This window comes from Aythya ferina (assembly GCF_964211825.1).
Source record: "Aythya ferina genome assembly, chromosome: 5".
In the NCBI taxonomy this organism is placed as follows: Eukaryota; Metazoa; Chordata; class Aves; order Anseriformes; family Anatidae; genus Aythya; species Aythya ferina.
In genome coordinates this window covers 6,096,829-6,109,524 of record NC_140301.1, presented here as the reverse complement: position 1 = coordinate 6,109,524, position 12,696 = coordinate 6,096,829, and the positions used below count along the sequence as shown (strand labels likewise).

The 12,696-nt window shown below is 36.6% G+C and overlaps 1 protein-coding gene across 14 annotated transcripts in view; it reads left to right on the top strand.

Annotated features, from left to right (window-relative positions):
* PPFIBP2 (PPFIA binding protein 2) overlaps positions 1-12,696 on the top strand; it is a 115,278-nt gene that overhangs the window by 77,212 nt on the left and 25,370 nt on the right. For 10 of the 14 annotated variants that reach the window (XM_084521951.1, XM_084521952.1, XM_084521948.1 and 7 more), the window contains 4 exons: positions 1,263-1,394; positions 8,776-8,868; positions 11,135-11,243; positions 12,485-12,517. In XM_084521951.1, the coding sequence (XP_084378077.1) occupies positions 1,263-1,394; positions 8,776-8,868; positions 11,135-11,243; positions 12,485-12,517 (367 nt within the window). The remainder of the gene's footprint in view (positions 1-1,262; positions 1,395-8,775; positions 8,869-11,134; positions 11,244-12,484; positions 12,518-12,696) is intronic. The other 4 variants (XM_084521953.1, XM_084521947.1, XM_084521954.1 and 1 more) reach the window with 1 other exon arrangement.

Sequence of the window (12,696 nt, the reverse complement as noted above, 5' to 3'; positions counted from 1 at the left end):
TCAGTTAAGGTATTTCCATGTAATTCAAAGCAGAATCTGCTGTAATTCCTCAGTATGTTTCATGTGATCAAAACATAGATGTGAGTTACAAATAACCATCAAAATTTAAAAAATAGAATATCCAATAAATAAATAAATAAAATTAGGCACTTGGAAAGTTAAGTATTGAATTTTCAGTAGGACTTAAACTCCTGAATAGATTTTTCACTTTGAAAATAGAGACCAAGAGACGCAACTTCAAATATATTCTGTTACGTTTTTGAAGATTTTTGGCTTTTGCTTTCTTGGAAACTGAAAGATGCAATGAAGGTGAATGGTGAATGTTTTCCAAATACAGTGATATCACTCTGTCCAAAGTATGCCTTTCTCTGCAATCTGAAAAATGAACTCAGGGCACACGAGCAAAAGTCATGGCCAATTGTTTCTAGTTTGGTATTAGTCAGTTTAGATATTGCCTTTTAGGTTCCAGTTGGGTATTATTGCTTCTTTTTCAATGTTGTTCCCTCTACAGTTAGTAGTGTTGAAAAGTTACCAAGTACTACCCAGTATAAACTTAAAGTACTGTTAGCATGACTACAGAAATGTTGCTTATCTTTGGTACTGTTTTGGTTAGGGTGCTTGTTCTGTAACATAACCTTTGCTGAATAACGTATGATAAAATGTTCTAAAACACTGCATTATAATGCTAAAATGTAGCTCCATCTGACGAATATCTTAGGAAGCAGTCAATTGTTCTATAGTGTGTTGTCTGAAGGCTTCTATGTTATGATGTAGGTTTGTGTGTGTTCAGCCTTAGTGTTGTTTTCTGATCTCATGTCTTGTGCAAGGATAAACACTGTGCCAGACATTTTATTGAAGTGGGGAAGAGGACAGTGGTTTAGTGATTAACACAGGAGAATGTGTAGGTGAAAATAGCTGCAGAACTCGAAACATGCAGTTCAAACAGTTCAAAGTATAGGCAACATAAAGAGAGGTAAATAAATTTGCTTTCACATGAATTTGCCAATCACTCCGTACTTTTTGAGTTACTTTTTCTGCCTGCAGTGAATGACTGTGTTAAATCTATCTTTCAGCATTAAATGCTTTTTGCACAGTAAAGTAATAGTGAATGTGGCTTTTGAAGAAAAGAATCATTTTGCTTTTGTATTGAAAACATAAACAAAGGGGTAGACACCTATGTATGGAACTGTCAGCAAATCATGCAGCATTCTGTCAGTGTTCAAATAAAAATAACTCAGGAAAATTTTCTGCTTTGCTTTCAGGAGCTGCTAAGTCGAACATCACTAGAGACTCAGAAATTGGATCTAATGGCTGAAGTTTCAGACCTGAAAATTAAGCTGGTTGGTATGGAGAAGGAACAGAGTGAATATGAAGAGAAACAAAACAAAGCTGAGGTGAGTTTCTTTAGATTGTTTTCTTTTTTATTTTTTTTTCCTATCTGTGTCTGTAGTATGCTGTCATACACCTGAGTTTTTGAGCTGAAATCAGCATGCAATGGGATCTTGCATATTTACAGCACAGTCTGTCATTGGCCCTGTGAATTCAGTGAGGAATATGGTTATGCATTTTTGGGATGTGGTTTCTTTTCCTCTCTCTCATTATGCTTCAAAGGTTGCTGTTTGGCTTTAATCAAGACACAAAGTCCCTTTCAGCAGCATACTGTCTTTCTGGTAACCCTTTCCTTTCCAGGAAAGGGAAGCTGTACTGGCATGGATGTTTGAAGCCTACCGAGCTTGTTTCCTTGTTTTATGACAGAGAAATACTGTAAGCTCAGCAGTATCAGGGATGCTACAGACATTTGTAAGCAGAGACCCTCAGTGACTTTAATTCATTCAGGGAGAGGCAAGAGAAAGAGCATTTTCTTCACGTGGACCTTTTCCCTTGTGGTGACATAATAAATAGTAGGAAAAAAAACACTTGCATTGGAGGTGATTCTCATCCTTTCTCCCCTTAGATGTGTAGTGTTCTGCACATCAAAGGAGCTTTGATTTTTACAGTATTAGTTAAGGAAGAGAATATGAAATGGGGAATAATATGAACAACATCCATTTGCTTTACTGGGTACAGTCCCACAGAAAATTCTATGGTAGCAAGCAGCAGGTGGGAAACAGAGAAGAAAGGGATTATGGAAGACAGGCATTCAGATGAAGTGTTGTATGTCTACCCAGTGGTCTTGCAAGGGGACCGCCTAGCCTGGGAGGGTTACCTAGCAGGGGAGGATTAATAGGGCTGTGGCTTGAGTCAAGATTTATACTTTGTTGACTAAAAAAAAAAAGACTTTATGTTCCTGTTGACTTAGGAGAAACTGAAATCCAGCCAGTGTTAGAAAACTGTTCTCCATATTGTTGATAGTGGAATATTTGATAACTATGCCTAGGTAATTTACTTGCAGTGACATGATAAGTTTAGGGTGTGTTCATTTTTTGACTTATTTGTCCTCTGAAGTTTTCTTTAGAGATGAAAAGATAGCTTAGAGAGAGCATTTTCTGGCAGAGGTTGCAAGTCAGTGGTACCAGCTGCTGCTGTTTTACCACCTGTAGCCTTCTCATGCTCTCTCACCCATAATTGTCAGCGTCTTGTGTACAGAAAGCCTAAGCAGTCTCGTACTGCCTTGAAAACCTAAACAGGTCTGTGCAACATGTAATTGCTACAGGTGGGAGCCTGTTCCCAGCTGTAGTCTTCCTAAGAGGCCTTTAGACTTCCCATTGCATGGTGAATACCAGGAAGAAGCTGCTTGAATTATTCCAAGACATGCACAGTCAGCCTGACTCTTGGAAAGCAATAAAGCTTCTGAGTGCATTTGGACCGACAGTAATTTCACGTGCTGATTAGGTCTGGGCCTGTAATGAGGGTGACTGTGACCTGTGAAATTCTGCTGCTGCTGCGGCAAGGTGTGTGGCTCGCTTCAAAGGAAAAGCTCTATTGGTCTGGAAGCCCTTGTTGTATTGCTAAGTGATAGGAAATGCCCCACTGAGATGGAAAAGGATTCTAATCTGATGGAAAAGTTGAGAATCATTGTGTTAAGTGTGCCCTGAATTATTAATTACCCCAAGATGTGATTAGATTTCTGGCCTGTTGGAAGTTGCAAACCTATCCATACAGAGCAAGGAAAAGGGATGTTGTACCTAAAGCTGTGGGAAATAAAGAGTGTTTTCAGTTTGCTTGCTAAGACACTTATTTATTTCCGATTGTTCTGAATAAATCTTAATCTAATTTGTCAAGATAATCAGGGGGTTGCTTTCAATCAAATTGAATGCTTACTTGAATTGTAAAGCCTTAACCCTACTTCAGTTCCTTTTACTATAGTTTTTATTAATTCTCAATACAAACGCAATTTCAAACATCACAATGAAATTTATTAACATATTTTCTTTATACTATTGGACAACAAATGCTGCTCAAATTTGGCAATACCTTTGTCTTCCAAAATTGCTAGCTTCCACTGCCTGACTACATCTTTTTAGTGAATAATCCACTTTTAAGAGCAAACTGAAGGTAGACTGTTTGCTTGTGTACACATACGCTACTGTACTGTGGTAATGTAACTGCTTCAAAGGGAGGCCACTCTCCAAACTGACAATGACTGAATGAAATTAATCTCACTGTAATTGTATATCTGAATGCCGTGGCTACTACAACATGCTGTTACAGTGTCTAATATGTCAAATGAAATTGCAATTAATAGTTTTACACAAATGGAACAAAGCTGTGAGTGACAGAGCTAGAGCCTTTCTATAACTTATACTGCAGTTGGCCAATTCAAGACTTTTAGGATTGACAGAGTTGAGCAGGACAGTGATTTGATAGTTTTGCTACTATCAGAACAGTCCTCAGTTTTCACCATGGCATGTGTTACAGAGGCATCCTCTAGTTGTTAAACTATTTTAAACAGCCTCTTAATTATAATTCATTATATTTAGAAATGGCAGGGTCAACTATAATGGGTTCAAAAAAATTTAAAATGAGATGTGAAATTGCAGAATAAGTCAGCTAAAACATACTTCGTTTGTAGTCTAATTTTGTGTCAGCTCATTTCACAGCAGCTGTTTCCAGTCACGTAGAATTTATCTGCAGAATTTCTCTCATTGGGTTGGGGAGAAACAAAGCAAATTAAGATATCCTTCTAAATATGAGTGAATCTTAATCTGTCAGATACATATCACTTTATCTTGTGCAGCTGTGCTTTAGATTTAGTTTTAGTTAGCAGTAAAGAGTTTCTCTAACCTCCTCTCAAAGGTATTAATTTCAGACTGAATGCCACTTGTCTTTGGCTTTTCAAAAGCACATGCTACATTTATAGTGCCATTTATTTATACATATGATACAGGAGCCAGAAGAATGGCTGCTTGTAAACGGATGGTCTCATTCTTGCCTTTGTCACTTTAATTCCCTTTTTGTGGAATAAGTACTGCTCTGTTTGCTGCAGTGATGATGCTGTGAAGGGTTTTGAAATCTCACCCAAGGGTATTTGTGTAGCTTTTCTCTTACCTGAGAAGCCTTAGAAATTTTATAAACATCTTTTCTCAATGCAACGAATTATGAGAAAGCAACATTGCCAAGTCATTACTAAGTGCTTAGCTGCAGCCCAGATGCCTGTTTTACCCAAACATAGACAAAAGAGACTTTCTGTCACCATCAGGGGGCTGCAGAAATAATTGTCCATTTCAGCTTGCTTAACAGCCTTTGTTCTCTCCTACTTTTTATTTTCTGTCATATAAGTTCGGTGATTTTTGCTTTTCCGTACTGATGATCTGAAGTTTGCTATAAGCTTTTGAAAAGTGTTTTGTGGGTACTTTTGAATTAAATATCTACTACACAGTTACTTGCCATTTCAGAGGAACGTGAGTCAGTGAGCCAAATACCCCTTCTGGTCTTCTGTACAGCACAGCTCTGGGGATTTGGGTGTGCCGTCTCACCTGAGTCAAATCCAAGCCAGGGTATTTTAGTGTCAATAAATTTTCATGCTGTGAAAGAATCTCAGAAATTAAAAGCCTTTTTCCATCTTGAAACTGGAAACAACTGTAGAGGCATATATTGCATCTGGAGTTCATCTTTTACTCTTCCATAGACCTATCTTACCCTTCACAGAGGTAAGGATTTCTGTCGTTTCTGTGCAGTCAGGTCTTCCCTGAGGGAAGTATGTTGGATGCAGTGTTTCCCATTGTGTGTGTTTTTTTTTTTTTTGTTTTGTTTTTTTGTTTTTTTTGATATGACTCAGAAGAGAAAGAATTACAAGGCAGCAGCAATAGTGGTTCTGAACTCTCCCACACTGCTGCAACTGGAGCCACTGCGAGTCTGTGTATCTTATTTAACAAGTGCTTCTTTACAACCTCATATGGTTTAGCAGTGTTCTGTGTCAAAGACAAGCACAGACTAGTATCGTGGTACTTAAAAGAAAGCAAGGCAGATGGGCATGTGTCCTGAGGATTCCACTTGCCAGTTGGTACTGCTCAGAGAGGTATCTGATTGTGGAGATGATGGTAAAAAAGAAACAAAATCAAAGCATGGAAGGTGGAGGGGGTGTGGGTAGCATCTAAATTATACAAGCAAGTTTGATGAGTGTTCTTTGCAGTTCTCTTATAAGAGGAAGAGTTAGCAACAGGGATGTTCCCCTCACCAGAGTCCCACTGTGTTGCTGTGGAGTGGGAAATGTAGACACTGAATATACGAAAGAGACGATTTCACTTAGGTGAGCTGATACTGAAGGAAGCTATCTTTCTCTTAGCTGTACAGCTCTGGCAAAATATTTCAGCATAAAAAAAGACTTTATATTAGAGAGCTGGTATACTGAGGCACAGTACACTTTCTAAATTTTTTGATTGTTTAAGGAGCTAATTGTCGTTTATATGTCTAAAAAGTTTGTTGGATGTAAAAGGATGAGCATCAGACATTGTGAGCCTGATTCAGAGTGATTGGTACAAAGGGAAATATATGCAGCTGCTATTCTGAATTTTATCATAAGCACACTGTACTTGAAAAATACTTAACTGATGTGAATCTCTTTTAGCTAACTGGTGTAAGCTTTTGAAAGAGAATCTTTGTGAATATTTGGGCTTGCCTGTGGGTGCTGGTGCAGTTTGAGATTGGTTGTCTGAAATAGTCTCCTGGTTGGAACAGTGTCCTGTCCTCGCCATAGCCGTTCCCTAGCACTGAGCAAGCAGCTTTATTGAATCAGCAGAGAGCTGGGATTACAGAAGGACTCTTATTCATTGTAAGGAAGAATAAAAATAAGTATGTGTGCTTTTGTCATCTGGTCTTCTGTCCATTAAAAACTTTTTCGCTCCCTTGGGAGTTGGATTAATCTCATGCAATTTATTTCTCTTGGTTAAAACTGAGAAGTCACAAAACATATGTTGTTAATGTGCATGAAAATTCAGAGAAAAGCCCTCCAAACTTGTAATATCTGATAAAATACCCAGCACTATTTGCTGCTGAATTGGGCAATTTAAGTGAATTTTATATAGATTTTAATAGTTGTATTTGGCTTGCTTTCTTTAACTGGATTGTGTGTGTGTGTGTCTGTGTGTTTGTGTATCACTGATTGCTTCAGAGAAGCTAGCCAGCAAATCAGTATACTTTAAGGCCATTGCTTCTGTGGTATTCTTTGATTTCTCCATGTTGCTTAACTGTTTCTCAGGGTCCAGATACTGCCTAGCTTTCAAGCTAGGTAATGGAGTATTTTTCTGACCCTTGCTAAACTTGGAAATAGAGTGATTTTACTAGTAAATTTTGTTTATAGATTGGGAAAGAGTAGATTATGGCCTCAGCTGGCTTTTTTTTTTTTTTTTCCCTAGTGGATGATTTCTCTGTGTAACAAAATCAATTTCAGCAAAAGGCTGCCTCTCAGCCAGCATATCAAAATATGTTCCATTTTTTTTCCTAAAATCTGACTTCATCTGACTGGATAATTTACTGAAAATGTGGGCCCAAATTCTGATCTTTGTATCAGGATTGGAATCATGAATTAGTCTGGAACATAGATTCTGTTCTACGGAACTACAGTGCTCTGCACGATATTCCAAATTTATGGCTATTTACCTATAACAGAAGGAAAACACATTGTCTCTATAGTTTGATATGCTCCCTGTATTTCTCTGTGCTACAACTGTAGAAATATTTTCTTTGCATATTGTCTTCATTTTCTTTCTCACCTGTCTTTTTTTTTTTTTTTTCTCCATGTTTTCAGTCGGTAGTGAACCTGATAAGTGAGCTCCAGGAGCAGATGTGTAGACTGCAGCTGGAAATTAATAGTAGAATCCAAGAAAGAAAGTCTCAAGATAGGAAACCAGATGTGACACCTAATGGCCCTCACTCTAGTCCAAGATCAGTGATAGAGACTCTCAGCCAGAAGAATTGCTCTCAGTGTGATGTACGAGAAGTACACCTTAGCAGAAGCTTGTGTATTGACTCTTCTCTTGCAGAAACTAAATTCCACTAACCAGGGCTGTGTTGTGAATTGTTGGCATTAATCGCTGTGACTCTCATGAGTAAGAGAGAGGTGGTTGCAAAAATTACAACAAACAAATAGGGAAGAAAAAAAAATAAAACAACCAAAGAAACAAAAAAGACAACAGACAGTTTATTCCCCCCACTTTTCTCCCCTGGTCACTGGGACAAATTTGGTCAGTCTTGATATCTATGTCCTACAGCACAGATATCCAGAAGAACCAATCACCTCTCTCAGGTATTACATGATTTGCTTTTTACTCATAGGTCTAGTGCTGGTGTGGGGCTTTTTTTCCTCCTTTTTCCTTTTTTTTTTTTTTTTTTTCCCTTGTTTTCTTAGTTGAAATTTGTTTGATATGCAGCATGGTAGCATGGTTTGGTAGTTGGCTAATTTTTCTCACAACAATGACACCCTAACCAGTCCTTTGAACACAGATGATAATTAATTCCTGAATATCTTAAAAGCTTAACACAGGTATAAAACATTTTCTAATAAGTATTCATTTTATCTGAGATACTAGTATGGTTGTTTAATGTATGTACTATACAGGACTCCAAAACTGGGTTATGCTTCCAATATTTTATGTTCCTCAGTTCATTTTAAGACATTTGGTCTCATCAGAGTTCTATCAAGAACTTATTGGTATTGTCCTCAAGAATAAGCATTAAGATTTGGCTCTATGAAGGAAAGGGAGAAAGGACATTTAAGGGACAACATTGTCAGAGGAATAGCCAGAGGTGGCTGCAACTCTATGCTGCATCAACCCTGTTTGCAAAGTTGCAAAAATCAATGCTGAAAGTAACATATTGCTAGTCATATTTGACTCTATGTGTGTGGTATTAAAGGCCTATAACTGAATATCACTTAGTCTGAGTTATTTTTCTTGGTAAGTAGCTTAAACACTTGTTTGGAGGGACAAATGTTGCTTTAATGAAAGTCAGTAATCTGTCAGTACTTCCCATTTTTCTGCCTGCTTTCTGGTGGTAGTGAAAACAAATAAAAAACAATCGTTAATGCTGTATGAGACTGTAGATGTAGATTTTTTCGTTAATTTTTCACTGAGATTCACAGGGATTCCTAAAGTCAGATGTCTTCCTTACTATGACTAAGAAATTTGTGCATAATTTCAGGTATCGTGTTTGAGAAACTGTTCCTTATAATAATCTCTCAATTAAAAATAGTTTTTGTCTGCTCAAACTAGGCCACAACTTCTGTATGTGATGGTTCAGTGTTCATTACTGCATAATTCTTGCATGATCTTGAATGCATAACCATGGAAAATTAATATCTTCCTGAGTAATCTTACTTGTAGTTGTTCTTCCTTGCAGGGTTTGCTACAGGAACTTAGACACCTCAAAATTAAAGTGGAGGAACTGGAAAATGAAAGAAATCAATACGAGTGGAAATTAAAAGCAACTAAAGTAAGCAGAATACTTAACACTTGCTAATGACAGGCTTACTGCAGCTAGACACTGGCAAACATACTTCTCATCAGTATTTACTTCTGTTACGATTGCCTTGTGTCAATGCCTAGTGTAGTCTGTTTTTTCTTGAAGCAACTTTGTAATAAGTATTTTGGACTACAGTTTTTGTAGATTCTTTTTATGCTTTCTGTTCCCACCCTGCCATTCCTAATTTTTGTATTTCTTCTTAAAAAAAATAAAAAAATAAAAAAGAGGCATTTCATCTAACAAAAGAATTGTTCTGGGAAGGAGCCTCTCTTGAAGATTTTCTGTCTTTTATTTGTATAATGGTAACAAGCCTCTGTGGAACGTGCTTTCTAGACTGAAGAGAAGAGACATGCAAAGTTGGATGGGTGTTGACTTACTATGGAATTTATTTTAACAGAGGTTAAGCCCAAAATACACTATTAGATCATCTACTCTGTCTTCACGTCAGTATCAAAGAGCGTATCTGTTTTACCCCTGGGTTGACCTTAACTCCTGGAAGGCTGTCGGATTTTCATCTGGAATAACTCAACATATGACACATTTGGTCATTTTTGCTTGTAATTTATTTTTCTGGTTGAACGTTGTCATCATTAAACACTTGCACTTTATTTCTAATTTAAATTTTTAGCCCTTTCCCACTAGATTAAAAGGTGCTTACTATTTTCCCTGTTGAGGAGCACTTTTCTGTTCTGTAATCACATCTTTGCTTTCATATGTGTGGTGTTATAATCACTTTATATAAATGATTGACTTTTTTCGAGTTGTGGTTGGATCTTAAAAAAAAAAAAAAAACCAACAAAAAAAAAACATTTCAAATTATTAAACTGAGTTTTCTTTGTAATCCTTGATACCTTGATCCAGATATGACAGATAGTTGTTCTCTGTATTAACATTTTTTTAGAGAATTCTTAGATGAATATTGAAATTTTGCTATCATATTTTTTTCTATTAAGTTAAAAGCTCTTATTTCCATGAAAATGTTTTCTCTGACGTGGCAGCAATGAACAGCCTTTGGGAAAATATTTTGTTAAGCAGTATGTGGCCAGCTGCCAAGATAGATAAAGATTATGGAAAGGGTAGAAGCAAAATGAAAATGAGAGAATAGTAAAATGTGTGAGAGAAGATACAGAAAGAGAAAGGAAGAAAAATAGAGGGAAAGAGAGAAGAAGAAAAAAAAGTAATTGCAGAGATAACAGGAATGAGAAATTAAAAGGAAAGGAGAGCATTTAAGAGTACTATGAGATCAAATAGATGAGCAGAGGCAAATCCAAATCTAGTATTAAGAGGCCTGAAGCTCTGTCTTCCTGTTGCTCCAGTGTCTTAGATGAGAAATTGGAATATTTCCATGACTGGATATAAAAAGCACATTAGTCACTGGGAAGTGTACGAGCCCTTCAGAGATGCAGCAAGGCAGATTCCTCTACCCCATGAGGAATTGCAGGCAGAGTAGTAAACTCTTGCTGCCATCCGTTTGCTTCCTGGTTAAAAGATAAGTTTGTACATTAGAATAAACTGGTCGATCTTTTATCTTGTTCATCTACTGTTTGGTGCTTTGTGTTTTTCCCCCTTTATTTTAATATGTTGATAAACTGGTCACACATTACTTATTTTTTTTAAGTTGTAAGGAAGTTTTGTGTGCTTGAAGTGGAGAGGATTAACTATAAGCACTTTAAGGGTGCTAAAGAAAATCGTAATGAAGTTACTAACTTAGTAAAGCATGTTGTTGACAGTTTTTCTCATAAATAGCAAAAAGAGATGAGTCACTGTGTTTCAAGCTGGACAATCACTTCTTTCATGGCATGCTTTCCTTTTACGATAATTGCTGTATGCGTGTGTGTATATATGTATATATTTAAAATGCTTTGCTATTTTACAGTGGTCTTCATGCAAAAACTCAGGAGTTGCCCTATTGTAGTCATTATTGAATGGTCAGCATTGTAGTGCTGAGAGCTTTCTAAAGTTTCTTTACCTATACAAATTGTTGAAAATCTTGTCTTTCTCAAACTCTCTTCTCTGAGAACTAATTTTTGTAAAAAGTGAGCTGTTAAAGTGAGTGTAAAAGGAATAGGATAGCAATACCATGAAATGCATAAAATTGTTGTAGTGTTATGTCCCAAAGTGGGAACAGGACATCATTCAAAATAAAGTGTTATGCTTAGAAATCTTCTAGTTCATGGGGAAGAATCACAGACAATCTGTGACAATGTTATTCTGAATTTCTTTTACTCTCTTTCAGGCAGAGATAGCCCAGCTTCAGGAGCAATTAGCTCTCAAAGATGCAGAAATTGAACGCTTACAAAGTCAACTATCTAGGACCTCATCACATAGCGAAGTTGCAGAAAGAGGTAAGAGGAGGGGAATTGTACTGATTTTTTTCCTACTGGGATTATCTTTATAATTTGAAACAGTCATTGTTGTTCAGTATGAATATATTTTTTGTGTCTACCTTCAAAATTTCATTGAAGAACCTTTATAGTTGATGTTTTTTAAGAGGAAAAAAAAGTGACAGTAGTAGTTAAATATAATGTTTCAGTGACATACCATTCTCAAATGTATTTGTTAATTCACGCTTTTCATTTGTTCAGGATTATAATGCAGATTTGTTTTAAATCTGTATGCTTGATACACATCAATAGCAGCTAAATCAGTTCATTTACACTTTGGTCCCAACCAGTCATGCCACAGTTCTCTGAACCTACTGACTCCCTAGAGCTTCTGTCAATTGCTGGGCCAAGAGCATTATGATACTAGTGACCTTCTTCTACAATATTGACTCTGTGCAGGAACATTTGTGTATAGTTTACCACAGTGTATCAGACAGCTGCACTAACTTTTTTGTGTATTTTAACTAATGCTTTCAAATAGAGCCTTTGCTAAGAGGTAATTTAGGTAACTTGTGCTGCCTCTTTATTAGGGCTTAACAAGAGTCTCCTTACAGGAATTAATGCAGACACCTCTTTTCTTGAAGAGGACAGTCTGTACTTTTGACTGTTATTTATTCTGAAGAAGTGAGTCCTTTCCGGGAAAGCCTTAACATGTACTTAGTGCTAATTTAACTCATTTGCAGAGCTTGTGCATGTAAAGTACTGCATGTCTAACTAGAAAATTAGTTTCTCTAACAGCAGTGTTTTGTAGACAAACTCTCCTACTAATAGGATTTTGTATTTTCTATGAGATTCTCAAATAATTTATGGTATTTAAGGTACAGATAGCTGATTACCAATAAATAGAGTGTTCAGCAACTTTCAACATTCAGTGATGTTTCTGGTCCCGTTCATGCTGAAGATGGGTAAAACTCTCCCTGATTCCAGTGGGAGAAGAATCAAACCTTGTACAGAGATTCTTTAAGCTAACTTCAAGGAAACCACTTAGACTATATTTGAATAGAAACAGTATGCAGCAGTAATAATGCTTCTGAAAAAAAATACTGATTCATCAAATTTTTAGGTGGTCTTCTCAAATAAAGTAGAAGAGTAATGTCAATGTACTTTCTAGTATGCTAGAATGCATATTCTAGTTAAAATGCAAACTTTATCTAATCTGTGCTTTTTCTGTATACTTTGACTCTCACCATTTACCACCGTAGAGGAAGTTTATAGGAGAAGGCTAAAAGAAAAACGTAAGCCTTGCAATTCACTTTTGGCTTTATTTTACTGTTCCTTTCACACAAATTATAACTCAAATGCATTCTGCAGCAGTAATTCAATGTTTGTTTAGATTTGGCTGTCTAATTGTAATATACATAAGACATTGCTTTCATTGCTTGCAGCAAGCAGACGGTTACTTGCCCTCTTTGGT